Source organism: Sarcophilus harrisii, chromosome 1, assembly GCF_902635505.1.
Source record: "Sarcophilus harrisii chromosome 1, mSarHar1.11, whole genome shotgun sequence".
NCBI lineage: Eukaryota > Metazoa > Chordata > Mammalia > Dasyuromorphia > Dasyuridae > Sarcophilus > Sarcophilus harrisii.
This window is the reverse complement of record NC_045426.1, coordinates 625,322,555-625,340,707: the sequence shown is the minus strand read 5'-3', so window position 1 is coordinate 625,340,707 and position 18,153 is coordinate 625,322,555. Positions and strand designations below refer to the sequence as shown.

The 18,153-nt window shown below is 33.8% G+C and overlaps 1 protein-coding gene across 3 annotated transcripts in view; it reads left to right on the top strand.

Annotated features, from left to right (window-relative positions):
• Window positions 1-18,153, top strand: part of ZFAT (zinc finger and AT-hook domain containing) — a 280,081-nt gene that overhangs the window by 124,956 nt on the left and 136,972 nt on the right. For all 3 annotated transcript variants that reach the window (XM_031947230.1, XM_031947231.1, XM_031947232.1), the window contains 2 exons: window positions 2,511-3,973; window positions 5,570-5,802. In XM_031947230.1, coding sequence (XP_031803090.1) covers window positions 2,511-3,973; window positions 5,570-5,802 — 1,696 coding nt within the window. The remainder of the gene's footprint in view (window positions 1-2,510; window positions 3,974-5,569; window positions 5,803-18,153) is intronic.

Sequence of the window (18,153 nt, the reverse complement as noted above, 5' to 3'; positions counted from 1 at the left end):
TTCATATTGCCACCCAAGTGTAATACGTGTTCATTACTGCTATTGTTTGGTAAATCTAAGTAGTTGATATTAGAACTAAAATCAGGTCTGGAACTGGATAATAGTTTCCATGGAGAAATTTGATTCATAAACCCAAGAAGAGAAAGAGAAAAGGAGAGGGATAGAGGGAAGGGGAGGAGGAGGGGCAGGAGGAGGAGAAGGAGAGTGTGTGTGTGTGTGTGTGTATATGTGTGTGTGTGTGTGTGTGTATATGTGTGTGTATGCATGCGTGCGCATCATGCACAGGAGTGTGATGTGGAAGAGGTTGTTTGTTGCACAGCATTCCTTTCAGGATGAACTCATTTAAATATTTCAATTGTCACAGCTGTTTTCATCTTTAAAGAAGGATAATAGACAACTAGATTTTCTGTTCTCTTAAAAGAGGGAACACTATATTGAAAATGAGATATGCTAATTTAACCCATTTAACAAAAATATATTACAAAGAAACATATCCAAGTCTTAGCTGTCCTTAAAATACTTCAGTAGACCCTTCTTGGTTCATTCAGAAGTTTGGGGAAAAGCTCATTGCTGCCTTTTCTCTTGCTCAGTCCTCCAACTCTTGCTGGCTTGCTTTTTCTTCATTACTCTTAAGTTCTCTTTAGTTACCAGTGATGTATTCATTGTTGAATCTGATGGTCTAATGGTGATGGTTCAGTGTTCTTGAACTTTTTACCATATTTGATGCTCTTGACCACCCTATCCTCATCAGAATTCTGTGTCTAACTTGGTTTTTCATAATCTTTCTTGGATATCTATCCCTCTAACTATATAACTACTCATTTTCAGACTTTGCTGGCTCATCATCCATATCAAGCCCCTCCTCGTGATTGTTTGCCAAAGCTTTGTCCTAGAACATCTTCTCCACATTTGTAATTTCAGTGACCTCATAAACTCATGGATTTAATTATTAGCTAAATCCATAAATCTAACTCCTGGTTCTCTGAATTGATTTTCTGTCTTGCATTACCAGTTGTTTAGTAGCTATTCAAATTGGATGTCCTAGGAATTCAGTGACTCCATATTAGCACTCGTTCTTTAAATCCATACTTCTTCCAAACTTCTCTATTTTTATTGAAAATATCACCATTGTTTTCTAACCAGTTTTTTGGTTTTCTTTCAGTTTTCTAACTTTGGTATTATCCTTGACTCTTCATTCTCTTTCATTCAACATATCTAATTAATTGTCAAATGTGATTATTTACACTTCCTCTATCTGACTCTTTCTTTCTTTTATACAGCTACCACTTTAGTGGAGGCTTTTATTACATTTCACCTAGAGTCTTTCAGTGATTGCTTCATTAGTTTGTTTTCTTCAAATCCAAGAGATTTTCTTCCAAAGCAGATCTTATCACATCATTCCCCTACTCAGTCAGTTCCTATTGTATCTTCTTGCCTCTAAGAAAAAAATATAAACTTCTCTTCATCCTCTGTCTTGCCACTTCACCCTCTGTCTCCATGCTTTTGCATTGATTGTTCTCCTATTTGGGATATATTCCCTCTTTCTTCTTCCTAATGGAATCCCTGTTATCCTTCAAGATACAGAAAAAAAACACTACTTTCTACATGAAGCCTATTTTGTTATTTCCTTTTATCCCCAACTGCTAATGACTTAATTACCTTATATTTATTTTGTATTTAATCTTTTATTTTTATTGCATATGTATTTGTAGATGTGCGTATTTTCCAAGAGAATGTAAACTTCATGAGAATAGGCATTTTATTTCTTGTATTATTTGTAGGTGTAAAACCTTATACTTGTGTATACAGCAGGTGTATTCTAGATGCTTAATTGATTAAAACACATATTGGCAGCACATCATCAGAGGGAAGTGCTGTATTTACAGCCAAGATATTTGGCTTTAAATTTGGACACTGACATTTTGTGACCTCAAACTTTTAACTGCTTTCAGCCTCAGTTTCCTTACCTATGAAAAAGGAATTATGTTTCCTTAACAAGATTGTGAGAGAAATGCTTTGTAAATATAAAAGTGTTATATAACCTCAGGTTACTTTTAGTGTATATTATGTACTATACTAGTGTATATAAAATACATAGTTATAAATAGTAGCACAATAGCAATGAAAAATACACAAGAGGAATATGGAATACTGTTTTATTATATGACCCAGCTCTCGTTTTCAGCTGGAGAAATCAGGGAAGCATTAGCAGATATCATCTATTCTATAAAAGTAGACAGCATTAAGTGAGCAAAATAAAAATATGATGGAATATATGAAATTAAGTTTTGAGATGCATTATTTTATAGTCATAAGTAACAGGCTGACAGCTAGTGATTGTCATGCATGGCATTTACTGTATATTCATCTCTTTTCTCATTAAGTTCTCTTTCATGTGTCTAATATTTGGTTCATGAAAAGAGAATTTGACATTATCAGACTTTGCACATGCTGTTTCGTTAAGCTCAACCCTCTAACCATAACTAAATCCTGATTTTTTTTTTTTCTAGGTTAGGTCCCACTCAGCTCAAAATTTTCACTTGTGAATACTGCAACAAAGTGTTCAAATTTAAGCACTCCCTCCAGGCTCATCTGAGAATCCACACCAATGAAAAACCTTATAAGTGTTCTCACTGTAGCTATGCCAGTGCCATCAAAGCCAACCTCAACGTCCACCTCCGGAAGCACACGGGGGAGAAGTTCAGTTGTGATTACTGCGTGTTCACCTGCCTGAGCAAAGGCCACCTCAAAGTTCACATTGAGCGCGTCCACAAGAAGATCAAACAGCACTGCCGCTTCTGCAAGAAGAAGTACTCAGACGTCAAAAATCTCATCAAGCACATCAGGGACACTCATGACCTCCAGGACAAGAAAGTGAAGGATGCTTTTGACGAGCTCCGCCTGATGACCCGGGAAGGCAAGAGGCAGCTTCTCTACGACTGTCACATCTGTGAGCGCAAGTTCAAGAACGAGCTAGACCGTGACCGGCACATGCTGGTCCACGGGGACGAGTGGCCCTTTGCCTGTGAGCTCTGTGGCCACGGGGCCACCAAGTACCAGGCCCTTGAGCTGCATGTCCGCAAGCACCCCTTTGTGTATGTCTGCTCTGTCTGCCTGAAGAAGTTTGTTAGCTCTATACGCCTCCGCTCCCATATCCAAGAGGTGCATGCAGCCTTACAGGAGGCTGTGGTTTTCAATGACTCTATCAATCAGAGTTTCTGCCTTCTAGAACCTGGTGGTGACATCCAGCAAGAAGCTGTTGGAGATCAGCTGCCTCCAGCAGGAGGTGAATTGGAGTTCCAGGCTGAAGGCCCACAAAAGGAAGCCACCAGCCCTGAGGAAACAAGCAAGGAAAATGAAGGCAGGAGCATCAGCCATGTAGAACTCTCTGCCGCTGCTTCTCTGGACTTGGAGATTCCTCAGGGAGTGGCAAATGTAACGGTGCCATCAAGTGAGCTGGCAACCGAAGTAGCAACCCCTGAACTCCATTCACAGGTGGTTTCAGAAGATTTTCTGCTGAAAAATAATACCTCCGATCCTGCTGAGACTCAGGCCCCTTCTAAAAATGACCTGCAAGACCAGCCTGGAAACTCAGCTAATACTATTCAGGGTGAAGAAATAACACTACTGTTGCCCAGGGACAAAAATTCTGAGCCAAATCAGGAGAATACCAGTACTGAGAACCCTGTAGCCGAAGGAGAAAATATAGTTGCCCTTTCCCTTACTGAACTGGAAGCGAGAAAGTCCCCTAAAACAAACCCAGCCCAAGCCACAGAACCTTCTTCAGCAGCCACCAGTAGTGATTCACGTGTCAGTACCCAGCCTGATTCTTCTACTACTCTGCCTTCAGAGCATCAGACTAGAACTGCTGCATTCATGCAGGTCTTGAACAACTTACAAAAGAGACAGATGAATACCAGCATGTGTGAGAAGATCCGAAAGGTCTATGGGGATCTGGAGTGTGAATATTGTGGTAAGGAAAGGCACATTTTAGTATGTAGCAATTTGGAACTCTTCTGTAGTGGTCCCTTCTCATTTGGCTATCTCTCCCAGTGGTTGTTCTGTGCTTCTATATTTCTCTTTTATCATCAAGAAATCCATCTAAATGGATATTTGATCATGTTAGTAGTAGTTATTAATATTAAAAGCCAAAAATCAATCCCTTTAATGTGTATATTTGAAGAATTTTTTTTTTTTTTTGTAAAGTTAACAGGGGTTGTAGTAAATAGTCTTAAGAATTATATTTACTTGAGCAAGTATTTATGTAAAGGCTGCTTCCATAAAACTCCAAGTCCCTAAGTAAGAACACCCTTCTGGTTCTTAATTTTACTTGAATGTTTCACATTATGGTAACATGCTGGATGAGTAAAAATTAGCCTAATTGATAATTAGGCCATACATTTCTCATTGATTCTTTATAGGCAGTCCTTGTTCACAATCTAAAAGTTGAAAATGAAAATCTGAAACTTGGTCCCTTTTTGAAGAAAGTCTCCAGGGTAAAAAGAGGCAAATTCAGGTTGACAGATACCTTAGGGTGTTGGTAGGAGATCTCATCATGCAATGGGTAGCCTTGGACTTGGAGAAAAAGACTTGAGTGTGAATCCTCACTCTACTCTTTGGTAGCTTTGATAAGTCTCTTAAATTCTGCTTGTCTCAGGTTCTTAAAATAAGTAATTATTTGTAGTAACTTACTCAGCATTGCTTTGAGTCAAACTTGTTCTGTACAACCCCCAACTTCAATTAAAAATGAATTAGTTATGAATTGGAACATTTTGAAAGTCCTGGAGAGATAACAAAGTTTAAATAATACATAGACCTTGCCCTCAAGGAACTTAACAAGTCTATAAAAGGGATATGGACAGATTACAGTAGTACACAGTGTTACATAATTAGTGCATTAGAGGACCACAAAAAAATGTCAAGAGGACTGAGGGAAATATCATTAGCTGCCAAATAAATCATGAATGCTGACTGGATGAGGTGACACGTGAATTAAGCTTAGTCCACCCTTGTTGGATTGCATGAGTTTAATGTTGAACAGCTTCCAACAGGTGAAAAGAAGCAAAAGAGTCATTTCAGATATTGAGTTAAGGCACTGAGAAATGAGAGCACTGGCTATGTATTCAGAGAGCCAGACAGCTGACAAATATGGACCGGGCACAGAGGGTATTATATAAAGCTCAACTTTACCAATATGATTTCTTATTGTGTTAACTTTTAAACCTTGGAATAATCATATAACCTCTCTGAGCCTCAGTTTTTTTATATGCCAGAAGGCAATAATAACTGCAGTATGTAACCACAATGGTATTTTGAAAGAGTACTTTATAAACAATAACGTGCTGTATAAACATGAATTTTTACAGGTAGTAGCATTAGAATCCAGTACCTCTTTGTATTTTCTATGGCAACGTAAAAAGAAAAGCTTACTTGAAGTTTCAATCTTTTTTGCCTGTTCTTTACAAATAACAGTATAATAGAATAGGTACAGTTTTAACTGGAAATTGAGGGAGCTAGAATCCTGAACTAAAATGTTGTCTTCTCATGTCTAATTCTTTTTTCTCCCTAGGTAAACTTTTTTGGTATCAGGTACATTTTGATATGCATGTCCGTACCCACACTCGAGAACATCTGTATTATTGTTCCCAGTGTAATTATTCTTCTATCACCAAAAACTGCCTTAAACGCCATGTAATTCAAAAACATAGCAACATCTTGCTGAAGTGTCCCACTGAAGGCTGTGACTATTCAACTCCAGATAAGTATAAACTACAGGCGCATCTTAAAGTTCACACTGAGTTGGTAAGTGACATTATCCTAAGCAGCATTCTGTTTTCATTCTAGGCTTGTTTATGTTTTTGTGTTTTTTTTTTTTTTTTAAATTATGTGTATGTAGGTATGCCTTGCTTTGAGAAAAAACAATAAATATTATCACGACCAAAACTTTAAAAGAGGGAGAATAAAGATATAGTGGTATTGAAAGGCTGTGTGTTCTAATAGGAAATATCATTCTCTAGAAAGTAAGAAAGATTGGGTGTGAATCCCAGCTTTGTTACTTACTATCTATTTATTCTTTAGAAAAACTTCATTTGTTACTTTAATTTATCAAAAAAATTCATTAAAAAATTAAGGTGATGGTACATTTATAATAAATATAGTTATTGTACAAAGCAAGGTACACTTGTATGAGCATATACCAAGATCAGTTAAAAGTATAATAAAAAAATTTTTTTTGACATTTTAATTTAAGGTTTTGAGTTCCAATTTCTGTCCTTCCCTACCTTCAAGAACTTTGCCATCCTTGAGATAGTAAGGAATCACATATAGGTTATACATGTGCATTTTTGTAAACTGTTCCCATATTAGTTATTTTGTAAAAGAAAAAAAAAAAGAAAGTGGGAGGGAAAAAAGCATGTTTTATTCTGTATTCCGTCCATATCAATTCTTTCTCTGGAAGTAGAAAGTATGCTTCATTATTATTCCTTTGAAATTGTCTTGGATCATTGTAATAGCTAAAATAAATAGTTTGATGAAAAACTATCAAACTATATTGTAATTACTGTGTACAGTATTCTCTTGGTTCTGTTCACTTCATTATGCATCTATTCATGTAAGTCTTTCCAGGTTTTTCTGAAATTATCTTGCTTCTCATTTCTTAACAGCATAATAATATTCCATTACAATTATATGTCATAACTTGTTTAGCCATTCCTGAATTGATGGACATCTCTTTGATTTCTAACTCTTAACCATCACAAAAAGAGTTGCTGTAAATATTTTTGTACAAATAGATCCTTTCCCTTTTTATCGGATGGCTTTGGGATATAGACGTAGCAGTGGAATCAAATGCATACTTTTAAAGAAATTTTGTTTGTCCCCATATTTTCAAATGATTTTTTGCAAATTGTACAAATTAAGTAATCATCTATACTGTTCCTTAATATCATTTTGTTTTATTAGAGTTTTATGCATGATATTGAGTGTGGTTTTATTATTTTAATGCTTCTGAGTCCTGGCAACCAAATTATAAATTTTTTTTTCCAAGGAGGAAAGAGGAATATATGGTTTTAGGTACATTAATTGTCATAGGACTGATTTTAGGAAATGCACATCCCCACTAATGAGAGTCCCTTGAGATAATAATTTTAAATCTCCTACTTTATAAACCTACCATTTTTCATCTCTAAAATGACAAAATTACATCCAAAGTAGGATTATTCTGTCATTGAATATAACTCCTAACATTTTTCAATCCCAGTTTCCTTATTTTTAAAATGAAGGGCTTGCACTGTATGGCATTTAAAATCCCTTCTACCCCAAATATATGATTTATATGTGCCATATACATTCTCAGAAATATTAAATTAAGTAAGATTATATGTATAGGGGCCTTAAGTTCTTTTAAAAAGATGATATATTTATTCAGATTGTTTTAATAAATACTCCGATAAAATTTAATTGTTTCATAAGATTATTGATAAAATTTAAGTATATTATATAATATATATTTTATTATATATAATATTTTTACTTATATATATTATATAATACAAAAGAATAATGTTTATGTGTGCAAATGTTAAACTTTCTCAAAGACACTGTTATCTGAAATACATTTGACAATTCTTAAAACAGCTATGTACCATAAAAATTTGGCCCGAGGTATAGTCATTTTTTAATTAAATTTTTGGTTATAATCAGATGTGGCATAAAATAACTCCTCCTTAACTATATGGAGTTATTAAGATAATGTGCCTTATGAACCACAATTTATCATTTCACTTGTGACCTTCTGTTATGCTATGACTGACAGAAGTTGGGTTCAGAGTTTTGCTCTGCACATGTGTTGATTATAGCAGTTTAGTCATTCTACCTAAACAGTGATTTAGTCTGGGGGAGGGACAGGGAGCTCTCGTGCCCACTCAAATTATTTTCATTCACTTTTTATAAATGGGTAAACTGAGATACCACTTATTTGACTTATCAGAGAGATCTCATTAAGGGAGGCACATTATGAATTTTGAATTAGAAACCTGAGCTTTTGTACCCACTGTGCCACAAAGAGGACTGTGATTCTGGACAAATAACTTAAACCCTTTGATCCCAAGTGTCAGTTACCAAATGGGGTACCTGTAAATACCTAGTTCACAGACGACTGAGGAGATCAAATGAGTTAAGCCTTGTAATACTTTAACACTTTAAATACCTGTAATTTCCTTATTCTGTGTCTTGACCAATCCATAGAACAAATCCTATATAAATTAGTAATTGATCCTTGAAAATTGGGAGTAGTTGTACTTAAAATAAGTAAAAATTGAATTAAAATGGAAATAAAATTGGTTTAAAACACTAATTAAAAATTTGAGGTATATTTTTATGATCTCTATAACAGGTACCCTCAGATGACAGGCATACAGTCAAGAAATCAACAAGCATTTATTAAATGCTTCTTTGCTCCAGACACTATGTTAATTAGGCACTAGAGGCAGGTGTGATTCATCATTGGACTTCTACTTGATGCCCTTTGGGCTTGATAAAACTTTCCAGAGCTTATCCTCCATTGGCATAATTTTAAAGACTCTGGAATCAGATGTATGACATAAGATATTAAAAGAAGACTTAAATGGAAAAAAATATATTGAAATCATATGGCTAAAACTATTTAAATGTGAACTAATATTGTTGATATTTGAGTTATTAAATGAATTCAGGCGACAGCTAGTTCCCTAACATTTATTTCTCATTCTAAAATCTGCTCACTTGAATTCAGAGGTTTATGAGGTCAAAGACTGTCTAAATACCAATAGAATGTAAGGTCCTTGAGGGCAGGCAATGCCCCACTTTTGTATTTGTATACTTAACTTCTTATACAGAGCCTTGTTCATTAGGTTTGTCATTTATTGACTGAAAGAAAAGTTTTAAGAAATCATTAGAAAATATGCTTCCTCTTTTAATTAAAAGAGAAATGGAAAACATGGAAGAATAAAAGGGACTACAGAAATAATGAAGATACGTTTTTGGAAAAGATTGGCAACACTGAAACTTTAACTGACATGGTTAAAAAAAGAAAGGAAAATAAGTTGACAAAATTAAAAATGAAGAAGGTGATTTCGTGGTTACAAAGAGAAAGTAAATAGAATGCTTATAACCTACACAGAATTTTATGATAACAGAAATGAAAATTTAAAGAAATCAGTCAGTTAGTATTTATTGATTGTCTGCCTTATATTATTCATTGTGCTAGGAGCTGGAGAACACAAAAGTCAAAGTAAAATAGTCCCTGCCTCCACAAGGCTTTCATTCTGTTAGTGGAAATAAAGTATGTGTGTTATGTGTATGTAAAGAGAAATACAAATATATGTGTTATAAACACACATATATATGTATAGAAAGACAATAGAATATACACAATATATGCAAATAAAAATTATATATAGGAAGTGTATCATTGTGCCTCAAAATATAAGCTAACAAAATTAATACTATAAGAAGAAAGATGTCGAACAACCTTGGTTTCCCTTGGTAAGAACAAAATTCTAGATTGGAACAGAACTTTTTTTCTGGATGCTGTGTCTTAGGAATATAATTGAGAAATTGGAGAGAATCTGGAGGAGGAAGGTAGTAACTATGATGTGTAAAGGAGAGCAAAAGTGTCTCCTTTATGAAGATCAATTAAAGGATTTAAGAGTGTTTAACTTTGAGAAAAAGATTTAGTGGGAGACTATAAGCATTGTCAAGAATTTGAAGGGAGAGCTTGGGTGATGAATAGAAGTTACAAAGCGCTATCTAAAGTGGAATAGGCCACCTTATATGATTGGATCTCCCCTTTCTGGAGGACCTCTAGCGCAAAAGTTTAATGAGTGTTTATTGGATTTGTTATAGGTGGGATTCTTCTTTAATTCATAAACATAAATTAAATATTTGTGAAGTGCTAATAATTCTGCCAAGTCATAAAGATACAAAGACAAAAGTAGAGTAGCCTCTACCTTCAAGGAGCTTACATTATTAATGGGGGAGAGAAAATGTATGATTTGGATTAGCTGGTCACCAAGGTCTCTTCCAGTGCAGGTTTTGTGAAATAGTGTAATACAAGAATATACAGCATGTTGTACTTGTTTAGTCATTTTTAGTTGTATCCAACTCGATCCAATTTGTAGTTTTATTGATAAAGATACTGGAAAAGTTTGCCATTTCCATCTTTAGCTCATTTTACAGATGAAGAAACTGTATTATACCATTGTGTTAAGAGTGAGGAATTATTAAAATAAAAAAGTATAGACAGCAATTTAGAGTAAACTACATAAAAAGGCAGAAGAGATTATGTATTTTATGAATTTTTAATGCAATCTACATTTTTCCCCTAAGTCTGATATGAAAATTTTTTTTCTGTGATCTACCATTGAATTTTCCTTGATAAGTGTATGTGAATTAAAGGGAAGAATATAAAGACAGTGATGATGATTAAAAAGAATATCTTTAAATCTTTCACAATAAGCATATGTGGGTATGTATACACAATAAACATATGTGAAAATCTTATATGTATCTGAATATAAGTATGTAAAATCTCAATATATGTTTATATAGATGTCTGTGTATATACACACATATAGTTTCTCAGAGATCTCTTTTTGAGGTGGAGTTTATCATGTACATATTTAGGGATAGTCTGTGCTTAAACCAGTTCCTCATTTAATATTTCAAAGATCTGTGATTTTATCAATCTGTCCCAATCAAAGATTTGTTAAGCATCTCCATCATATGATAAAGTGTACTAATACAAAATGAAAAACGGTTACTGTCTTCTAGGAGCCTGCATTCTCCTGGGGTGATGTACCTTACAGTTTAGTACACAGTCTTCTTGAGTTATTCTGGATAAACCTTTCTATATAAAGACCAAGGCTGGTCCTTGAATTAAAGATATAGTTCCTCAATAGATCAAAGCCTTTACTACTTGATAAAATCTTTCAGAATGTGGGCTCTACTGGCATGGACCTTGGAATCCAAGACCATTTGCATGTTCTGATGAAGCTTCAAGGCTTTAGTGCAGGATGTGCAGCAATATGTCATTGAAATGACTAAGCAATTCTTTTTTCCTTGATCTTTTTTTTTCTGATTCCTTTTTAGAACCCATTTTCTACTCTGTACAATGTTTATTATATATGAAAATCCTAATATCTCCACACAGGTTTTTCTCCATGGAGGTAGTAATAGTTAAATGATACAGTCCTATTGAGATCTGTCTATATGTTTCTTTCTTCAATATCTCTCTATATAACATTCTCATAGTGTTTTAAGGTTTATAAAATCCTTTTCACAAGAGCCCTATGATTTAGTTAGTAGAAATATTCTTATTCCCATTTTACAGAAGAACAAACCAGAGTCAAAAGAAATTAAGTTAACTTGCTCAAATTTTTTAAAAAATGGCAAAAAACTAAAGTAATATTGCTAGAAAGTTAACATAGCCATTCAGTCTAACTTTACAAGAAAAAAAAATAAATTAATATCTCCTTTTTAGGGAAAATTTTGTTTTGGGCTAGAGGATGAAATAGCAAGTCAGAACTGATTGCATTTAGAGGGAGTATCCTGTAGAGAAGTTGGCTTGGATCTTGACCAATTTCTGGCTAGCTTGAACCAATAATAATAATCAACATTCATCTTGAGTAAACAAAAAAAAATATTGTTAGAATTGAACTTTAAATAGTGAAAAACTGATAATATTTTCTGATGAGGCATGAAGGAGAATCAGAATGTTTGGGGATTTCTTGGTAAATATACTGGGAGTGATTTGCTATTTCCTTTTCCAGCATAGATGAGGAAACTGAGGTATATAGGGTTAAGTGCCTGAGGTCACACAGCTAGTAAGTGTCTGAGGCCAGATTTGAACTGAGGAAAAGGAGTTTTCAGGCTTGGCACTCTTTCCACTGTACCATCTGCCTATCATGTCACAGTATATATGCCTATGTCTTGTCACTTTTGTTATTAACATCAGCCATTACCATTTCTATTCTTTTTTTTTTTTTTTTTTTTTTTTTTTTTACTTTTTGACCTCAAACCTTTTATGGGGATAATTATATTTTTTAAATTGCATACATTGTTGGAGTAAGGCTTAGGATTCACTGACTAACTATCTGTGAGCATGAGAGGCCTATGGATTTAAATGTCATATTAATTTGAAATTTACCAGATACAGATGACTCAGCTACAGAGGAATAGGCATTTAGCCCAAGGGCACAAAACACAGTAGAAACCTTCTCTCTTTTCCTTGGCTTCTTATTTCTTTTTTCTCAGTCTTGTTCTCTCACCACACTGCTACTCATGCTGATGCTTCAGTTTCCTAAAGTTTCAAATTTCTTATAAGACATTCTGACATATATACTGTAAAGGATGGGCATTTTTACAATAATAACAGAGTGAATTTCACACTTTCTGCCTTCCTGAGAAACTCTTAACAATCAATTTTAAGTTATATGGCAATTTAGATTTTTATTTCCTATCTAGACCAAAAATTTGAAACAAGAAGAAATGAATTCAGACTCCACCAAAGTGGCTTTATCTTCCAGTCCCTTTTGCCTACTGTCACTGCCCTTCTGAGAATCTTCAAAGACATCACAAAAATAAGGGACCCTGATAAGCTATGGGATAAATTGCTTTCAAAGTATCAGAGAGAGAAAATCAAATCATTAAGGCTGTGCGGGAGATACTGTTGTAAACTTGATCAAAGCCCTTCAGAATACCTCTGTCAACAAGAATGACAAGGATATGGTGAGCTCCAGAGCAATGAAATGAGCTTCCTCCTCTACAATGCCAATTGAGTGCCCGGGGTGAATTCTGAAATAGAGTTTAGAACAGCAATCTGACGAGCCAGTGCTAAAAGTGATGGGGTTACTCTGAAGGACTAGCTCAGTAACAAGAACCCAGAAGGATAGTGTCAGGAGATTGCTTAAAAGCAATAAACTAATGATGTGACCTAAGAAAAATTCTTCAGGGTTGACTTGGACAAACAGTTTGAAAAAAATCATCCTAAACTGGCCACCCTACATAGGCTTATAAGATTGACAGGCAGGTACTGAAGGGGCTGCTACCTCTGAGAGAGGTGCTATCAAATGGAGGAGACTCAAAGATCATGTAAGCCTGGGTACTCAGAAATTTCTCATTAGCAACTCACTGAAAGGATGAAAAAAACCTTTCATTTTCTGAAGGCCTTTTGGTTATATGAGGAATAATAGTCTCTTGTAATCAATGCCTCTTATGGTTTTTGCTAATATGAATATACATTATTTTCAGTGTTCAATTTTGAATATTATTTGCAAATTGGAGTACTCTGAAACAGTCAAACAGTTAAGCATTTTGGCTATATATGACTATATGTCAGATACTGTTAAATGCCGAGAGTACAAAGACAGAATAAAAATGTCTTTGTCCTTAAAGAACTTAAATATTATTGGGGGAAACAACCTTTACACCTAAAAGTAAATGTAAAATATGTGGAAAATTAACATATGATGATTTCTAGGGGAAGTACTAGCTCTGAGGAAAATCTAAAGGAGCTTTCTGTATGAGGGAAAGTTTAAGCTTAGCTTTGAAATAAACTAAGAATTCCAAGAAGCAGTGATAAGGAGGGAATGAATTCCAGATCTTTGGAGGATGAGAGATGGAATATCATGAATGAAAAATAATAAGACCAGTTTGAATCAAAGTTGGTGAAAGGGAATATGAAATGGATCAGAAATTTAAAAATATACTTTTGGAGTCTAGTGATGAAGAGCTTTAACTACCAAAAGAAGAGCGGTTTCTATTTCTCTTTCCATGTAACAAGGAGCCATGACATTTCTTTTTTTCCTTATCTTTATTTTTTTGGGGGCAAACCACTTGGGGTTGTGACTTGCCCAGGGTAACAGTTAGAAAGTGTTACATGTCTGAGACTGAATTTGAACTGAACCATGAAATATTTTTTCCTAGTAAATTTATTTATTTTTAATATATATTGTATTATGAAACATGTTGAGAGATCTGAGCAAAAGGGAAGAATCATAGGAGAGAAAAAAAAAGTGAACATAGCATGTGTTGATTTACATTCAGCCTCATTTGTTCTTTTTCTTGATGCAAGTCTCATTTTCTATTCAAAGTCTATTAGGATTGCTTTGGATCACTGAATCACTAAAGACAACCATGTCTTTCATAGTTGTTATTGTGTATGATGTATTTTGTTTGTTTTACTCAGCATCAGTTCATGTAAATCTTTCTACATCTTTCTAAAATCAGCTTGTTCATAGTTTTTTTTAATAGAACAATAATATTTCATTACCTTCATGTAACACAACTTGTTCAGCCATTCCCCACTTGATGGGGTATCTCCTTATTTTCCAATCCTTTGCTACCACAAAAAGTGTTGCTACAAACATTTTTGCACATGTGGGTGCTTTTCCTCCTTTATGATTTCCTCCCTCCTCATAAATTCCTCCCTTCTCCAAGATCTGATAGCTAAATTAACCCTCACTCTCCTAATTTGTTTATGGTGTCATCCTTTATGCCCAAATTATGTACTGATTTTGACCTTATTTTGGTATGGAGTGTGAAATATAAGTCTGTGCCAAATTTCTGATATATTATTTTTCAGTTTTCCCAGCAATTTTTGTCAAATAGTGAGTTCTTATTCCAGAAGCTAGAATTGGGTAGTTTATCAAATACTTGCTGTAGACCTTGATTATTGTGTCATGTGCATCTAATCGATTCCACTGATCCACCACTCTCTATTTCTTAGGCAGTACCAAATAGTTTTGATGATTGTTGCTTCACAATAAAATTTTAGATTTGGTACTGCTAAGCCACTATCCTTTGTATTTTGTTCCCCCACTAATTCCTTTAATATTCTTGACCTTTTGTTTTTCCAGATGAATATTGTTATTATTTCTAGTTCTATAAAGTAATGTTTTGGCTGTTTGATATGACACTGAACAAGTAGATCAATTTAGGCAGTATTATAATTTTTATTACTTTAGCTTGGCCTATTAATGAGCAATTGATAATTTTCCAGTTGTTTAGATTTGACTTTATTTGTGTGAGAAATGTTTTGTAATTGTGTTCAATAGTTCTTGAATTTGTCTTGGCAGGTAGATTCCCCAAGTATTTTATTTTGTTTACAGTAATTTTAAATGGAATTTCCCTTTCTTCTCTTGCTGATGGGCTTTATCAGTAATATATAGAAATGCTGATGATTTGTGTGGGTTTATTTTATATCCTGCAACTTTGCTAAAGCTGTGAATTGTTTCCAATATGTTTTTGGATGATTTTTTTTAGAATTCTCTAAGTATATAATCATATCATCTGCAAAGAATGATAGTTTTATTTCTTCATTGGCTATTCTAATTCATTTAATTTCTTTTTCTTTTGTTATTGCTAAAGCCAGCATTTCCAGTACAATGTTGAGTAATTGTGGTGATTTTGAACATCCTTGTTTCATCCTTGATCTTATTGAGAATGTATGCAGTTTCTCTGCATTATAAATAAAGATTGCTGTTAGTTTTAGATAGATTCTACTTGTTATTTTAAGGAAAGCTCCCTTTATCCTTAAGCTCTCTAGTGTTTTTACTTGGAATAGGTGCAAATTTTGTCAAAAAGCTTTTTCTGAATCTATTGAGATTAATTATCATATAATTTCTGTTGGTTTTACTATTGAGATGGTTGATTGTGGTAATAATTTTCCTGATATTGAACTAGCCCTGCATTCCTTGGTTATAGTGTGTTATCCTGCTGGTAAGTGCTGTAATTTCTTTGCTAAAATTAAAATTTTTTTTTTTTTGCATCAACATTCATTAGGAAGATTGGTCTGTAATTTTATTTTTCTATTTTGGCTCTTTCTGGTTTTTAGGTGTCTATGCCATAATTGTGTCATAGAAGAAATTGGCAGGACTCCATCTTTAGCTATTTTTCCCAGATAGTTTACACAGTATTGGAATTAATTGTTCTTTAGGTGTTCAGTAGAATTCACTTGTGAATTCATCAGCCCCTGGAGATTTTTTTTCTTAGAGAATTAATTAATGGCTTGTTCAGTTTCTTTTTCTAAAATGTAACTATTTAATATTTTATTTCCTGTTCTGTTATCTGAGCAATTTATATTTTTTGTTAATTTTCATCCATTTTGGCTAGTTTATCAGACTTGCTGCTCTACAGTTAAGCAAAATAGCTCTTAATTATTGCATTAATTCTTTTTCATTGGTGATAAGTTTACTCTTTTTGTTTTTGATGGTGGTGATTTGGTTTGTTAAGGTTTATCAATCTTGGTTTTTTTCATAAAACCAATTCTTAGTTTTATTTATTCAATAATTTTCTTAGTTTCAGTTATTAATTTCTCCTTTGAGTTTCAGAATTTCTAATGTGGTATTTAATCGGGGGTTTTTAATTTGTTCTTTCCCCAGCTTTTTCCTTTGTATGCCCAATTCATTTATCTCTCTCTTTTTTTTTTTTTCTATTTTATTCATGTAGTTATTTAGAGATAAACAATTTCCCTTATAAACTGCTTTGGTATGTTGTATCATTATGGTCATTCTCTTGGATGAAATTCTGGCTTGTTTCTATGATTTGTTGCTTAACCTGCTCCTTTTTAAAAAATGAATATTTAATTTCCAATTTTTTTTTTAGTCTATATTCTTCTGGCCCTTTATTGAATATGATTTTTATTACATTGTAGTCTGAAAAGGAAGCATTTACTATTTCCCATTAGACCTCTTTTTCTAGTATAGACCTGTTTCCACCCCTTAATGTCTTTTTTTTTTTTTTTTTTTGTCATCATACCAGAGTCTATTCACAACTATACCCCCTATCCAAGTGATGTCTACCTCTGTCTGCCCAAGTAATAGATACAATTCTAAAGAGTCACAGATAGCAATCTTTTTCCCATCTAGGGATGGAAGTAGTTTAGCCTTTAAATAATATATATATTTTTTATAAATAGATAAGTAAATATATATATATGTGGGTGTGTATATATATATATATATATATATATATGTATGTTGTCCCATTAACCTTTCTATACTTCTTTCTATTTCTTTATTTGTAGATTAAATTTTCTGTTTAGTTCTGGTTTTTCCCATAGAAATAACTGAAAGTATCTTATTGAAGATACATGACTTCCCTGAAAGATGACATTAAGTTTCCCTGGGTAGTTAATTCTAGGTGGTAACTTAGGGCTTTTGCCTTATAGAAGTATTCCAGGCCCTCCAATCCTTTATTACAGTAGCTGCTAGATCCTGTGTAATCCTAACTGTTGCTCCTTGATATTTGAATTGTTTTTGCTTGGCAACTTGCAGTACTTTTTCCCTTGAGATTGTTGTTGTAGAGTATTGCGATAATGTTACTTGTGGGATCTCTTCCCGAAGGTGATTGATAGTTTTCTTCCTCTGTTTCTACAATATTGGGGCATTTTTTTCTTAATGATCTCTTGAAGAATGCTATCCATGCTGCTTTTTTTTTTTGGTCATGGCCTCCAGGTAGGCCAATAATTTTTTTAATTGTCTCTTCTGTATCTATTTTCCAAGTTGGCTGTTTTTCTAATGAGATTTTTCAAATTTTATTCCATTTTTTTCATTCTTTTTAGTTTGACTGATTTTTTAATGTCTCACAAAGTCATTAGTTTCAGTTTACCCTGTTCTAGTTTTTAATGTGTGATTTTATTCAGTTAGCTTTTGTATCTCTTTTTCCATTTGGTTAATTCCACTTTTTAGGAAGTTGTTTTCCTCAGACATTTTTTTCCTTCCCTTTCCAAGCTTTTGACTCTTTCATGCATACCACTTATTTCCTTTCTCATTTTTTCTTCTACCTTTCTTATTTGCCTTTTAAAGTCACTTCCAAGAAGCCTTTTTGGGCTTGAGACCAATTCAACTCACTTTTTTTGAGATTTCCTCTATGGACATTTTATTCTTGTCTGAATTGGGCTAAACACCCTTTTCATCCCAGTGAGACTGCCCTTTGTTGAAGTTTTTCCAGTCTATCTTGAGGTCTTTTCAGACTATTTTCAGAGGCTTGGCATCATGTGGTTTTCTAGGGAAACTGGGAGAGCTAGAGCAGCTTCTTGCCTTCACTTTGCCATCTTGGCTGGCTCTACCTGCAGAACTCCCATGAAATTTCTTGATGGCATCATTATACCTGTGC